The sequence below is a fragment of the Crocuta crocuta genome, unplaced genomic scaffold (assembly GCF_008692635.1).
Source record: "Crocuta crocuta isolate KB4526 unplaced genomic scaffold, BGI_CrCroc_1.0 scaffold371, whole genome shotgun sequence".
NCBI classification, from domain to species: domain Eukaryota; kingdom Metazoa; phylum Chordata; class Mammalia; order Carnivora; family Hyaenidae; genus Crocuta; species Crocuta crocuta.
In genome coordinates, this window is record NW_027530617.1 from 1951065 (window position 1) to 1967516 (window position 16452).

A 16452-nucleotide genomic window follows, 5' to 3' on the forward strand; every position below is an offset into this window, starting at 1 on the left:
TTATATCAGACAAACCGGACTTTAAAGACAGTAACAAGGGATGAAGAAGGGCATTATATAATAATTACAGAGTCCATCCATCAGGAAGAGCTAACAATTACAAATGTCTGTGCACTGAATATGGGAGCACCCAAATACATAAAATACTTAATGACAAACATAAACAATCTTATGGACAAGAATGTGCTAATAGCAGGGGACTTTAATACTCCATTCACAGCAATAGACAGATCAACTAGACAGAAAAATCACTAAAGAAACAATGGACTTGAATGACACATTGGACCAGATAGATTTGACAGATATATATAGAACTCTACATCTTGAGGCCATAGAATTCACTTTCTTCTCAAGTGTGCATGGCACATTCTCCAAGATAGATCACATACTGGGACATAAAGCAGCTCTCAATAAATATAAAAGAATTGAGATCAAACCATGTACACTTTCAGATCACAATGCTATGAAATGTGAAATCAACCACAGGAGAAAGACTGGGAAACCTTCAAAAATATGGAGGTTAAAGAACACCCTACTAAAGAACGAATGGGCCAATCAGGCAATCAAAGAAGAAATTTAAAAATATATGGAAACAAATGAAAATGAAAATACAACAATCCAAACTCTATGGGATGCAGCAAAGGCAGTCCTAAGAGGAAAGTATATTGCACTCCAGCCCTATTTCTAAGAAATTAGAAAAAGCACAAGTACAAAATCTAACAGCGCACCTAAAGGAACTAGAAGGAGAGCAACAAGAGCACCACAAACCCAGTAGGAGAAGAGAAATAATAAAAATCAGAGCAGANGAATTCCACCAGACATCTAAATCAGAGTTACTACCCGTTCTTCTTAAGCTATTCCAAAAAAATAGAAATCAAAGGAAAACTTACAGACCCAGTTTACGAAGCCAGTATCACTTTGATTCCCAAGCCAGACAGAAACCTAGCAAAAAAAAGAGAACTACAGGCCAATATCCTTGATGAATACGGATGCAGNAGGAACTTACTTAAACATCATAAAAGCCGTCTATGAGAAGCCTTCAGCTAACATCGTCCTCAATGGGGAAAAACTGAGNCCCATTCACAATTGCATACAAAACCATAAAATACCTCGGAATAAACCTAACCAAAGTTATAAGAGATCTGTATGATGAAAACTATAGAAAACTTAGGAAGGAAATTGACGACGACACAAAGAAATGGAAAAACATCCCATGCTCATGGATCAGAAGAATAAATATTGTTAAAATGTCATGACTACTCAAAACAATCCACACCTTCAATGCAATCCCAATCAAAATTGCACCAGCATTCTTCTCAAAACTAGNTGGGGCCTCATCAAGATTGAAAGCTTCTGCATGGCAAAGGAAACAATCCATAAAACTAATAGGCAACCGACGGAATGGGAAAAGATAGTTGCAATGGCGTATCAGATAAAGGGCTAGTATCCAAAATCTGTAAGGTGCTCACCAAACTCCACACCTGAAAAACAAATAATCCAATGAACAAATGGGCAGGAGACATGAACACACACTTCTTCAAAGAGGACATCCAGTGGCCAACAGACACATCAGCATACCTCAACATTAGGGAAACATAAATCTAAATCACACTGAGATACTACCTCACGCCAGTCAGAGTGGCTCAAATGAACAAATCAGGAGACTCTAGATGCTGGTGAGGATATGGAGAAACGGGCACCCTCCTACGCTGCTGGTGGGAATGTAAACTGGTGTAGCCACTCTGGAAAACAGTGTGGAGGTTCCTCAAAAAATTAACCATAGTACTCCCTTATGACCCAGCAATAGCACTGCTAGGAATTTACCCAAGGGACACAGGAGTGTTGATGCGTAGGGGTACATGTACCCCAGTGTTCATAGCAGCACTCTCAACAATAGCCAAAACATGGAAAGAGCCTAAGTGTCCATCAACAGACGAATGGATCAAGAAGATATGGTTCATCTATACAATGGAATCCTACATGGCAATGAGAAAGAATGAAATCTGGCCATTTGTAGCAACGTGGATGGAACTTGAGGGTCTTCTGCTGATCGAAATAAGTCAGGCAGAGGACAGATACCATATGTTTGCATGTATAGGTGGATTAGGAGGAACTTAACAGAGGACCATGGGGGAGAAGAAGGGGAACAATAGTTGGGGAGAGGGAGGGAGGCAAACCATGAGAGACTTTGAATGCTGAGAACAAACTGAGGGCTGATGGGGGTGGGGAGAGGGGAAGGGGGGATGGGCATGGTGGAGGGCACTTGTTGGGATAAGCACTGGGTGTTGTATGGAAACCAACTTGACAATAAAATATTTAAGAAAAAAAGAATCACTGTCACATGGCATCCAAACCAAAGCCCAAATCCATTTGTAGTGGCCTAGCTTTATTGTTGTCCTCCATTAAGCCGTGGACGTGTCTTAACCTCTCTTTCAATAGGCATAAAACACTTGTAGCTAACCTGGTGTACTGACTCTCAAGGGGGAAAGTGGCTTTTTAAAACAAATTTTTAATATTTATTTCTTTTAGAGAGGCAGAATGCAAGTGAGGGTGGGGCAGAGAGAGAGGGAGAGATGGGATCAGAAGCAGGATCTAAGCTCTGAGCTGTCAGCACTGAGCCTGATGTGAGGCTTGAACCCACGAACCTTGAGATCATGACCTGAGCCAAAGTTGGACACCTAACTGACTGAGCCACTCAGGCACCCCAGAAAGTGGCTTTTAAAAGAACTTTGAGTCTTTTTTGGTAAGTGATTCCTCATGGAGTGACAGCTCTCTTCAAGGCTCTGAACTAGGTCCTTCAAATACAGCTTGATCTTAATTCACTCTCATAGCAAATGTGTCTGTAGATATTAACTCATTCTTACTGATAGAAACATGATTTAGGAACAGAATCTTGGAGAGTTCACAGAACCGCACTCATGGAGAGCAGTAGGGCTGGGAACCCATTTCTCTAATTAGAGACCTGGGAATTTTGTCATGGATTATCTCGGTTTCAGTTCTACTGCCACCACTTACTTGTGTGAAACTTGAGTTTCTTGTTTATTTTGGAAAGTAATAATTCTATTTACTTCATGAGGTTTTTTTCAAAGTATGAGTGGATACTTACAAGTACTAGACACAAAAGAAATGTTGCCTCATGTCTATCTCCATCCTTATGACAGAAGGAAGATCCTGGGGTAGAGGAAGAGATAGTCCACACATATCTATACAGAATTATCCAATCACATTATTCCCCCTACCATCTCTTCCCTACCAGATGTCTTAATTTCCATGTGTCCTTTATAAATCATATTAAACTTTTTGAAATCTTATGAGAACTCCAGATAATATGTGGCTAAGTTACAGGAAAAATTATGTTGGGCTATACTATGTATTATCACTCAATAGTACCTATTTAAACACCCTTTCTCATGGATGCCCTAATTTACTGCAGGTTTTTCATCTGCTGCTTGTCATGGTAAGCCTGACAATAAATTATATATAGAACCAGGGCCCCTGGGTGGCTTAGTCAATGAAGTGTCCGACTTTAGCTCAGGTTGTGATCTCAGAGTTTGTAAGTTCGAGCCCTGTGTTGGGCTCTATGCTAAAAGCTCAGGGCTTGGAGCCTGCTTCACATTCTGTCTCTGTCTCTTTCTGACCCTCCCCAATCATATTCTGTCTCTCAAGTATAAATAAACATATAAAAACATTTTGTATAGAGAGCCAAAATCTAGGGAAAGCCTTTGAAAGATTTCACTCCAAGTCTACCATTTTTTCTAGTATTTATCAATCCTTTTTGTTGAATATTTATCATATTAACATGTTAATAATATTAACTCAATATAGTAATTTTCAGGGTGCCTGGGTGGCTCAGGTGGTTAAGCATATGCCTCTTGATTTCAGCTCAGATCATGATCTCACGGTTGTGAGTTCAAGCCCCACGTTGGGCTCTGTGCTTGGAATCCTCTCTCCCCCTCTCTCTGCCCTTCCCCTGCTCTTTCTCTCAAAATAAATAAATATACTTAAAATGGTTTAAAGTTATAATTTTCATGCTGTATTTCATATCTAAGGGAGATAAAATTATACAATTAGATGATAGACTACAAAAGCAATAAATATTTAGCTTGTTTTATTCTTTTCATGTAAAACTTACGTTTTAAGAAAACTTTAAGAAAAATTCCTGTTATGCACATAAAATTAATGAATTCAAAAGACTAATTCCAGTTTACTTAGCTCTATAGTGATATTCAGACATACTGAAGTGCCTGCCATTTTAAAGCATGTATTAGCTGAAAACCTTGTGGAAAAATGCTATTTATTGTGAAATCCAGGTTACTTTTAAACCATTTAAATATTTAAACCTTCAAATATGAAATTGACCCAAATTATCATTCTTTGTATTGTAGAGAATTTTAAAGAATAATTTCTACATGATGACATACTAATCCTATTTCAGTGTATAATATGCAAAGAAATGTATACATACTACTTACTCTAAAGTAAATGTAGAAATACCTGCTGCTAGCTAGAAACAAAAAAGAAAATCCTGTAAAGGATCTGAAAGGTCCATATGAATAATATTAAGCCACAAACTAAAACATTTTAGAAAGGGTGAAAGAGGCATAAAGAGGTCACTAGCAGTTTCCTGACTTACAGAATTTTAGAGACAGGAACAACTTCTGATATCATCTAGCCAACCTTCTCATTGTACAGCTGAGAAAAAAAAAAAAAAAAGGCTCTGATGCTAAGTCACTTGCTCAAGGCCACAAAGCCAATTACTAGCAATGCCTGGAATAGAATTCAGATCTTCTCATTCGTGGTGGGATGTCTTGAAGTTTAATATTCGAAGGAGTTTAAGGGAAGAGAACAGAACCCAGGAATAAGAGTATAGTGAGAAAGGTTGATTTCTCACTTTGTCTATGTTTAAATTCAACTTTCTTCTAAGTCTAAATGAAGGATATGATATTTCATCCCCCAAGTATAATAAGAGTCATATAGCAGAATATTTATTTTGAATACTATCTAAAGAGGCATATTGTCCTTGGATGATATAAACACTGGGTCAAAACATGAAGATGAAAGAATTTTAATTTAGTGGCTAAAAGAATCTAGGGGAAAACACACCATTTTCACCTTTAGCATGCCAGGCATTTATAGTCTCCACTAAAGGACAATTTTGAAGCATCATAAAGCAGTTATTAATCTCTTTATGATATGACAACCCTGGCTGTGTATGAGACTGAGTGGCTTCTGATGTCTTTCTTGTATAGTTTTTTCTCTTCATAGTCATAAATTCTTTGATTCTTCTTTTAATATGTATTCCATCAACTAAAGCTTACAATGTAAGAAGTATTTGTGACTGCCTAGCTCAAAGGCTTTCCCTATCATGTCTGCAAATAATTTTTCCACTGTCTTTTAGCATCTTGAATTTTGGAGGAAAGTCTGAAGCCAACCTGAAATTTCCCGTGATACACTGACCTTATGCTGCCCTGATGCTTATGGCACTACTACTGGTCCTGATGGCTTTATACTGATTGGCCTTGTTATAGTAAGAGAATCCTTTTGGTGTACAAATGAGTCATCCTTCTCTGCTGGGAGCCGCACCGGCCTCTCTGGATGGCAGTCACAGCAAGGAAATGGGAATGTTTGCACAGCTTCTGCCATGAGAAATGAAGACTAGTATCTCCTGCTACTACTGGCTCATGTTGGAAATGAGCCTGCTGGTATTGACCAGGCCTCACAATACTCCGTATCAGGCCCATATTCTGAACACAGTTACCTCATAGGAAAAGCATATTCCTGCCTTTACAAAAGAGATTTTAGATAAGAGCTCTGTGGATCATTGTCAAAAGGTTCTTCCTATGGGCCTTGCAGATCCAAGACTTAGATAATAAAGGGGGTTAAGAACACAAGAGTTACTATTGAGCCTGGTCCCATATCAGAAGAGCCTAATTTATAGTTAAGGTACAGATAAGTACCGAACATAACTTACTAATTGGTGATGTATGGCAGTCCCTTCCTCAGGGCCTACATTCCACAGACATCCTCCCTTACACTGGCAGCTGGGATGAGGATAGATAAGAGTAATTAAAACATAAACCCAGATGCAAAGACTGATACGTATAGAGCTCCCTTGGTAGTTTCCACAAACTAACCAATTCAGAATCATTCATCCTCTTGAGAGCCAGACAGAATGACTCTTAACTTATCTATATACATTGTAACCTATATGTTATCCTGTCTTTCACTAAGAGCATCCTGTTATTTCCTTGGTCATAAATTCACCATGACTGGGATAATTCTGCAATTGATATCACAAAAGACCTCTCATTGTAAGAAATTCCTTTTCTCTGACCTCATATGGTTGTTGAACCATTAAATAAAGACACCAAAACCGACAGGACAGAGATGCCTGCATGGTGATCAGAAAGAATCTCGGGGCTCTCTCATTCTCTCTCGCCGACACCGTCCATCCTTCAGGGACCCCTGGACCTGTCGGAGCCGGCGCGGCCTCCGACACTTCTCTTTTGTCTATAAAACTGGTTTTGTTACATTTGTTGTGCTCTCTTCACGAAAACCCACTATGTGTTAAATCATTACTGTCAGCTTCCATATCTGTCATGTAATCATATTTCTTCTCTCTTTCCCTTTCACACTTCATGGTTTTTCACCCTCTTCTCTGTGGCAGCAGTACCAGTTTGATTCCAGGAAGCTTCTGAGGTAGTCTTCATAGTGCATAGATTTCCCCCTCAATTCATTCTCCCAGAGCCACTTTCCTTCTCTTTATTGTTTAATGCTCTTGCCTTTTTGCCTATCTTGTTTGAATTCTTGCTTTAATTTCTTTGATGGTCTAAAGAAGTTTTTCCCAACTGTTTCTTCAACTGTTTATCTAATTTTGTTCAAATATGTATTCTTAATCTGTACTCCACACTCTCATTTTTGTAATATCTATGACTAACTCCCATTTTTTTTTTTTTTTTTTAACTCTGGTCATCATTGAATGAAGGTGGCTCTATCTGAAACTGCCTGAGGATTTCATGATGCTTTCACTTTTTTTCCCTGATCACCTGAGCATTTTTTAAAAAAATTTCTAACTGAAGTATAGTTGAATACGATATTATATTAGTTTCTGGTGTAAAACATAGTGATTTGACAATTCTGTACATTACCCAATGCTCTCACTACAATAAGTATAGTCATCATCTGTCACTATTTAATATTACATTATTGTTGACTATATTCCCTATGCTGTGCTTCTCATTTCCATGTTATTTATTTTATAACTATTTACACCTCTTAATCCCTGTCTATAATTCCACCCATCTGCCCAACCCTCTCTCCTCTAGCAACTATCAGTGTGTTCTCTTCATTATGAGCATGTTCCTTTTTTTGTTTGTTCGTTTGGTTTTTTGTATCCCATATGAGTTAAGTCATATGGTATTTATCTTTCTTTGTCTTAGCATAATACTCTCCATGTCCACCCATATAGTTTTAAATTTCACTCTTTTTTTATGGTTGGGTAATATTCCATGTATTTCATACAGCATATGTATACTAGATCTTCTTTGCCCATTCATCTATCAATGGACACTTGGGTTACTTCCATATCTTGGCTATTGTAAATAATGTGGCAATAAACACAGGAGTGCATATATATTTCCAAATTAGCATTTTCATTTTCTTTGGGTAAATACTCAGTAGAATTACTGGATTATAGGGTATTTCTATTTTTAATTTTTGAGTAATTTCCATACTATTTTTAACAGTGGTTGCACCAATTTACATTCCCACCAAGAGTACATAAGGGTTTCCTTTCCTTCATATCCTTGCCAACATTTGTTATTTTTTGTCTTTTTGATACTGGCCATTCTGACTGGTATGAGGTGATATCTCATTGTGGTTTTTGATTTGCCATTTTGCTGATGATTAATGATGCCGAGCATCTTTTCATGTGCCTATTGGCCATCTGTAGATCTTCTTTGGAAAAATATTCATTCAGGTATTTGCCCTGATTTTTAATCAGATTACTTTTGGTGATTAGTATCACTTCTTTATATATTTTGGTAATTAGGTCTTTATCAGATATATTATTTGCAATATCTTCTTCCATTCAGTAGACTGTTTCATTTTATTGCTGGTTTCCTTTGCTGTGTGCCAAAGCCTTTTATTTTGTTACAGTCCCAATAGTTTATTTTTGCTTTTGTTTCCTTCAGCATGAGGAGACATATCTAGAAAAATATGGCTATGGATGATGGCAGAGAAATTACTGCCTATATATTCTTTTAGGAGTTTTATGGCTTCAGGTCTCATATTTAGTTCTTTAATCTATTTCAGTTATTTTTGTGTGTAAGTGTAAGAAAGTGATTCAGTTTTACTCTTTTGCATGTAGCTGTCTGATTTTTTCAGCATCACTTATTGAAGAGACTGTCGTTTCACCATTATATATTCTTGTTGCCTTTGTTGTAGGTTAATTGACCATAGAAGTGTGGATACATTTCTGGTCTCTTTCTTCTGTTCCACTGACCTATGTCTATTTTTGTGCCAGTACCATGCTGTTTTGATCAATATAGCTTTATGGTATATCTGAAATCTGGGATTGTGATACCTCCAGCTTTGTTCTTCTTTCTCAAGTTTGCTTTGGCTATTTGGGATCTTTTGTGGTTCCATACAAATTTTAGAATTATTTGTTCTAGTTTTCTGAAAAATAGTAGGGGTTGCACTGAACTTAAAGACTGTTTGATTTTGCTTTCTTTGACAGCAAACCTTGACCCTTTGCTGGCTTGAATAATTCTGCTATTACGTGATTTGGTTTCATTAGAATTTGAAAACACCAGTTTAGTTAAAAAGCCAGTATTTATGTCACAATCTTGACTTTACTACTTAGCCTTGAAGATGATGCCATTATAGTCCATTCAGATGCTTAAGTGCTGGAACTACTTTTATTTTTTTTAATATTTTTATTTCTAGGAGAGAGGGAGAGAGAGACAGCGTGAGCAGGGGAGGGTCAGAGAGAGGGAGATACAGACTCGGAAATAGGCTCCAGGCTCTGAGCTGGCAGTCAGCACAGAGCCCGACGCGGGGCTAGAACCCAGGAACCGCGAGATCATGACCTAAGCGAAAGTCGGACGCTTAACCGACTAAGCCACCCAGGCGCCCCTGCTGGAACTACTTCTTATTAAATTAGAATAAAATACTCTAGATGCAGATAATAGAAAAAAAAAGGGTTACAAGTTCGTTTTTTTGAGAATGACCTAAAGAATTTGATTTAGGATTTTTAATTTAGCTTCTATTTTAAAGAAATTTTTAGAAGTTTTTTTAAACTTAGCTTCTTTTTTAAAAAAAGAAAAGTTTTACTTATTTTGAGACAGAGAGCATAAGAGAGTTGAGCGGACGTGGGGGGATGCAGAGAGAGAGGGAGAGAGAGAATCTCAACTAGACTCTGCGCTGTCAACACAAAACCCAATGCAGAGGTCCGTCTCAAAACTGAAACAAAACCAAGAGTCAGATGGACGCTTAATCCACTGAGCCACTCAGGTACCTCTTTAATTTATCTCCTAAATCCAAGCCCTCCTCTCCTTCCACAAGCTCTTGGAAGCTATGCTAGTAGTGAGTAATAAATGCAATTGGAAAACAAACAAAAGATTTAGGTAAGGAAATCTTCCTTGTACTTTACTCATAAGGTAGTGGGGTGGTGGTAGAGGTGCCTTATATTAACAATATAAGGTTACAAGGATTGTTCATGTTTTGTGAAATTTCAGTCTAATCCTCTGACTTTGGCAAGGTTTTGAAGAATTAAAACAGAGCAAGTCAACTTATACTGCTAGGATCATTAGCACAATTAATTAATGAAACTTTGGGAAGTTTTAGTGATTGCTAAGATCCCTCCCATGGGCCTAAATAAAACAAAAACTGAAAAAGAGATTTTGGTTTCACACACTAGTCAAGACTCAACAAAAATCTCTTGTTGATTCCAGGGACTGGGGCTCTACAGAGTCCAAAAAGGATTTCGGGTCAGGTTGTGATCATCCTCTTAAGTTTGGGAAAAATAATATTTTCCAGAAAAGAATAAGGGAATTCCTTCTTGTTTTGCTGGTTAAATAGAGATCTAATTGCCAACCTTTTCTATATACCTTTCTCAACTATTTTAAGCCACAACAAGCTTTTCCTTCTGTTAAAAACTTTTTCCTTTGAGGCACTGCCCCACATAGTCACTAATATGGCACTAAGATTAGAGTCTGAGCTCAGTCAGATTAGATTGCCTATTTAATCGGTTTTAAATACATCAACAGATATCATCTGTGGAGAGTTATAGGCCTTGTGGCTGAATAAGAAAACTATGAAATTTGGGGCAAGCTAGTAGAATTCAAGTCCAAGCTTAGATATTTATATCTTGTGATATTTAGGGTACATTACTTGCCCTAAAACTCAGAAACTTTATCTTTCAAAGTTGTGCTGTAAGAATTAAGTGTGATGCTATTTTTAAAATACAGGGTGCTTGGAACATAGGAGGTACTCAGTAAATGGGGTCACTGGACCTATGTTTGGATGTATGGAACTAGTTGTATGTGTAAGGTAAAAAATGAGCATGACAGAGTAATGATATAAGCACTTGATACTGGTGCTCTCCTAAATAGGGGCCCCCAGGTCCTGTGGAGGTGTGGCAGACTTCAAGGAAGGTGAATGAAGTGAATGCCTTTTGAAGGTTCATTTCAACTCTGTTTCCAGGGAGGGGAGCTCTCTGAATTTATCAGGACCACCAGCTCTCTAAACAAGACGTTTCTCGTGGTTCCCATGCCCATAAAGCCCAAGATTAAAAAGTCCCATCCACAGACATAAACATACAAAGCAAGAGCTATGTAAAGAAGTATCAAAGGCAAATGAATAAGCAAGATCAACACAAGAAGAAATAAAGCACAAGGAAATCAAACATTTTAATAGGCCCATTTTGCAAAGCATAAAGCAAAACTGGGGGATGATGGACTTTTATGTTCATAAGCATTAAACTCACTTCCAAACAACTTAATGTAGGGAATAGCCAGCCCAGCGATGAGAACAGAAAGACATCATTTATCAGAAGGCCTCATACTATCCTTACCATTCGTTCAGAACAGAGGTCCACCTGTCTCTGATCACTGGAAGCAAGCCTGTATGCCTTGCTTTTCTGGATGATGTCACCACAAAAATGAGCAAGTTTATGCAGGTGATCATTTCTGGCAAAGAGTAGTTTTAATCAGCAAGTCTGTGTAAGTGTGGGATGAGAGCTCATTAAAGCTCTGCCCCAGCCAACCTGAAGGACACTGCAGGCTCTCAGTGGGAGCACTAACATGGGCTTCTCTGCCCCACTCCCCCCGCCCCCCCGTGCTCTGCAGTCTTCTCAACCGAATACCTCACTTCTCACTAATGGCATGATCAATTCAAAACAGGTTTGCCTGCCACTCAGCATGATTAGCTGTAGCATGGATTAGAATGAGTGAAGCCTTTTCAGAAACTACAGGAGACCCACACGTCAACACCTGGGGGAAAGAGGTAGGGCGGAAGAGAAGAGTGAAGGGAGGAAAATAACAGTTACAATTCCTACCGCACTGCATTAGCCTCACCTTGCAGGAACAGACAGAACACCTGTCTTCTTTCAAGGTCCACACCTGTCCATTGCGCTTCAGTCCTCCTTCATGAGGGCAGTCACCAGAGCAGGAGGGCCCGGAGGGACAGAGGCAGTCGAAGCCCCCTGCCAGGTTGATGCAGGCAGAATCATTCCAACAGGTATGGGTTCTTAAGGCACATTCATCAATGTCTGCAATAAAGAAAGGCACATGACTTTAGACTTTAGCCAAGATTGTGATTAGAAAATAGTAGTCATTTACAATAGCAATATTACTGAGCATTTACTTTGTGCCAGGTACTGTGCCAAACTGTTCACATGCATTATCTGATTTACTCAGCAAAGCAGCTCTGTGTAGGAAAATCTAGTCCTATCTCTATTTTGCAAATAATGAAGCTGAGGCTCGCAGAAGTGAAATAACATGCCTATGGTCATATAGCTAATAGGTGGCAGGTCTGATACTCAAACCTGCAGCTCTTGGACTCCAGTCACTAGATTATCCAGTAGCAGCTCTAAACTAGTTTTAGGATATTCTCAAGAGCTGTACCATCCAGAGGCCATAAATAGTGCTAATTCATTAACAGTGCGGATTTACCCTATGCAGATCTGGGTCTTTTAGAAAAGACGGGAATAGATTATCCACTGAGTAGGAATCAGTGGGCAATTAAAACAACCTTGAACCAATTAGAGTGCCTCCAGATCCTGGAGCCAAGAGTGAAAGAAGAGGGACTAATTCTTGGTAGTTGCCTTGCCTAATCAAATCCTCTCCATTCTAACGCTCAGAAGCATTTTGGTCCCCACCCAAAAAAAAAAAAAATCTTAGAGCTATAGTACGTATAACATGGATGCTGATGGAAGACACACATATATTTTGCCATTTTTGAATGACAGCTAAATATGGAAGGAAAGCATAAGTCCAGTCAGCATTCCGTGACATTCAAAGCTTGAGTGACCTTAACAACATCTCAAACACGTAGCTGTCCGGTCCTGGATTGAGCCTTTTCCCAGTGGGCAATCTATTACCTCAAAAGGCAGCCAATTCCATTGCATAACTCTTTTAGAAATGCCTTCCTTACATGAAATGAAATATATTTTCCAATAACTTCTACTTATTGGTGCTAGTTCTGAGACCTCTCAAGAAAAGTCAACTTGAGTTTTCTTACTTACGACAATCTACACTATTTCAAAATAACAGTCATTTGTTTATCAGAGTCTCCTACTCCATTGATTAATCTACTGCCATGTCCTTCAAATATCCTTCAGATGGTAACACTGATTCCAATAAATATTTACCAAGTTTTCTGTGCACAAGGTTTTTTTGAACACTAGGTATGATAAATGTTGTCAATGCCATGTAAGACATTGTCCTTATAAAGGGGATAAGGAGAAACACTAGAAGGACATATAGGCAACTATTGTTAGGCTTCTGATTGGGAAGTTTAACCCCTAGAGTAAGTTAAAATAAGAACAGTGTAAGTTGGGGCTCCTGGTGGCTCAGTTGGTTAAGCCTCCAACTTTGGCTCAGGTCAGGATCTCACGGTTTGTGAGTTCAAGCCCTGCATCAAGGTCTCTGCTGTCAGTGCAGAGCCCACTTCAAATCCTCTGTCCACCTCTCTCTATCCCTCCCCCACTCTCTCTTTCTCAAAAACAAACAGACTTAAAAAAAAAAAGAACAGTGTGACTTAACTTACTCTACTTCCTAAATTTCATGTTAAATATGTATAAGGTTGGTTAAGGGTTATGAGTGAAAGAAAAAAAAATTCTAAGTGGCATTTTCTCCTAAAGTGCTCAAAGCAATAAAGTGCTTAAAGACCTAATATCTATTTACTGCTAGTGTTTTGTACTTATATATTATTTTGAAGTGTTTTTAAAAGCTTTCCATGAGTTATGCCATATAATTGCAAGATGGAAATAGTTATTTTCACTTTACAAAATAAGAAACTAAGGCACAGAGATGAATAAGTGATCACTGGAGCAAAGGTTGTATCCTGGGCCTTCTAATACATGCTCTAGAATTCTTTTCTGTACCAACTCAAGGTCTAAAGTCATTTTTCAAAAACTAGAATGTTCTGTGGTTTTATCTACTTTCAACTATTAACTCTCTAGATATTGCAACTCACTTCCAAGCATCTTATATGGATCCTCTTTAGTATCTTTAGTTGAAATTCTGAGAATTACATAATTACTCAAAATTTTCTATAATTTTGCAACTACTGTGACTTAAAAATAATGAAAAGTAAATGACCTATCTTCCATTACTGACTGCATGCACTGTGACAAAATTTGGCTTCACAGCAAAGGTACAAAGTAGGAAATGTTACAGAGTTCAAATAATATTTCGAGAAGCTAATAAATTCCAAGATTTATTTTTGTCTTTGTCCCATCAAATGTAGTCTCAGTCAAGACATTTAGTTAGTGAACAATGATTCCTCTTTTGTTTTTAAGTTTATTTATTTATTTTGAGAGAGATGAAAAAGGGCACAAGCAGGAGAGGGTTGGAGAGAGAGGGGGACAGAGGATCCAAAGTGGGCTCTGTATTGATAGCAGAGAGCTTGATGAGGGGCTCAAACTCACGGACTGCGAGATCATGACCTGAGCCAAAGTCAGACATGCCACCGACTGAGCCACCCAGGCGCCCCATGATTCCTCTTTTAAAATCTGTGGAAAGGAACCCAAATTACAATATCCAGATCTCAAGTCAACTTCAATCTGACCTCAGTTACGTTTTTACTTTCATCATGCCCATACTATTCTCAACACATCTGACCATATGCTGCTCCTACCTGGAAACCTTTCTCGTCTCCCCAGTCCTCTTCCTCTAACTCTTCTCAATTTAAAGTGGCATTGAATGTGGGAGTCAGGTGACCCATGTTTGAAAACAAGTCCTCCATCTAATTGAGTGCTTACTATTAAGGCATCTTACACATCACTGTATGTCCTTGGTCACATTATTTAGCCTCTCTGACACTTATTTATCCCCTGTTTAAAACCATACTCAATGAATTTCTGGTCTTTTAAAAATGAAACTGTAGATAACATAACTCACATATTTCTTGATGTAAAGAAGTCAGATATTTAAGACAAAGTCAAGCCCTACCTCCTCAATTAAGCATCTGCCAATATTATGCAAATTCATAGTAACCACTCACTTACTTGAACTCCCACTGAAGTGACAATATTGGTGGTACATCCTATCTTGGAACAATACTAAAGTGATGTTTGCATTATTCTCACGCCTTGGCTTTTGCTCAAAGTGGCAATGAAAACATTTGGTCTTATTCTTCTCTAATCACATTTACAATCTAGTTTGGATGTCTGGGAGATAATGATAGACAGTAACTTGATAGATAACACATGTAATAATAAAAAATAAAATTCAGATTTCTCTGAACTCTTTTAGCTCAGGCCTTCACACTAGTCCCTGACTACTACAGTGGCCTCCTATCTGGTCTTCTTGACACCGGCTCTAATCCCATGATTTTTAATTGTGAGCTCAGTAGACACATTTGAGGAGTTACTGGTGTCTGGGCTCACTACCACTAGAGACTGATTTAATTGGTTTACACCAATTAATACTGGGGCTCTGTTCCATCAGATGAGAATGACTGCTCTAAATACCTTCTGCAGGGGAGTGGTGTTCTAAAAAGCAAATTTGTCCATGTCACACATCTGCTTACCACTTCTCAATGGTCCTCTGATGTCTGTAATAGATGATTGAAGCTCCCAGCATATAAGCCTTGATCTAATATTTCAATTGTTAGCTTCTGTCTCTTCCCCTTTTTGCTCAAAAGCAATGGGTTATCCACAAACAGTCCATGTTGTTTCCTCTGTCTGTGCCCTGGACATGCCTTTTCTTATTATGGGAGTACTCTCCCTCCCCCTGCTCTACTTCCTCTTAGTCTGCATGGAATGGATTGGTGTATAAATTAATTTATAAAGGAAGCAGTACCCTTCCTATGCTATCTTCATTCCTATGCAGTGTTCAAAATCAAGATCAAACATCACCATTCTTCATTCTGTGAAACAGTCACTATTGACTTTGTACTCTATATACAATGCTATCCTTGCATTTAGCTCTTGCACACTTAATATACCCGTCTCCATAGATAGTGAGCTCATCGAGGGCAAGGACTAAATCTTTTTTCCTTATTCTCTTCTCAGTTCCAGGTACAACAGAATGCACTGTGGTTGTACAAGGTATTCACTTAACTTACTTAAATCCAGGAAGTTATCGGATTACTATTATAAAGCTTATTTTACTAAAATTTGGTCTCTTGGGTTTTCAGTAAGCATAAGACATAACCACCACCTTCCCTTTCAGGGAACACATTTTTTATTGAGCTTCCATCTGGGAAAGCAAATAAGTCTGGTTCATAGTATAATAAATATGACAAAATAGTAACCACCATGAAATAGAAACGCAACCTTCCCTCCTCCCTCCCCATTCCAGTTTCCTGTCAAATGCACGAAGACAAGCAGAGGAAGACCCATTAACAAAGCACTCTCTGGAAGAGTAATTTCAAGATTCCAGCCAGTGGCTGCAAAAGAATCTTTAACTTACTGTCTTCTCTGAAATCCCCTCTAAATTGGCAATTAATGGCCAACTATAACATCCTTTTCTAACATTTGATTACTTTTCTCATTTACAAAGTTGCAAGCATCCTGCCAGTGTGTCCCTCTCATCAATTATGAAACCTGAGCATAAAGATGAACACACCTAGTGTGTGCAATAAGAACAGGGGACTAAACCTGGATTTGCTTTTGCTGCTCCAAATGAAAGGATTTCACAGTTGAATATAGGACCATATTGCCTACAGAGTTCCATGTAATTGCTTTACTTATGACACAGAAATCTAATTCTGCTTCCATGCAAT

General features: G+C 38.4%; 1 protein-coding gene across 1 annotated transcript in view; it reads right to left on the bottom strand.

Moving 5' to 3' along the window:
• The window catches only part of LOC144234734 (protein kinase C-binding protein NELL1-like), a 472018-nt gene that overhangs the window by 14694 nt on the left and 440872 nt on the right, over positions 1–16452 (bottom strand). Inside the window, exon 5 of the mRNA XM_077768054.1 lies at positions 11577–11770. Within this exon, the coding sequence (XP_077624180.1) occupies positions 11577–11770 (194 nt within the window). The remainder of the gene's footprint in view (positions 1–11576; positions 11771–16452) is intronic.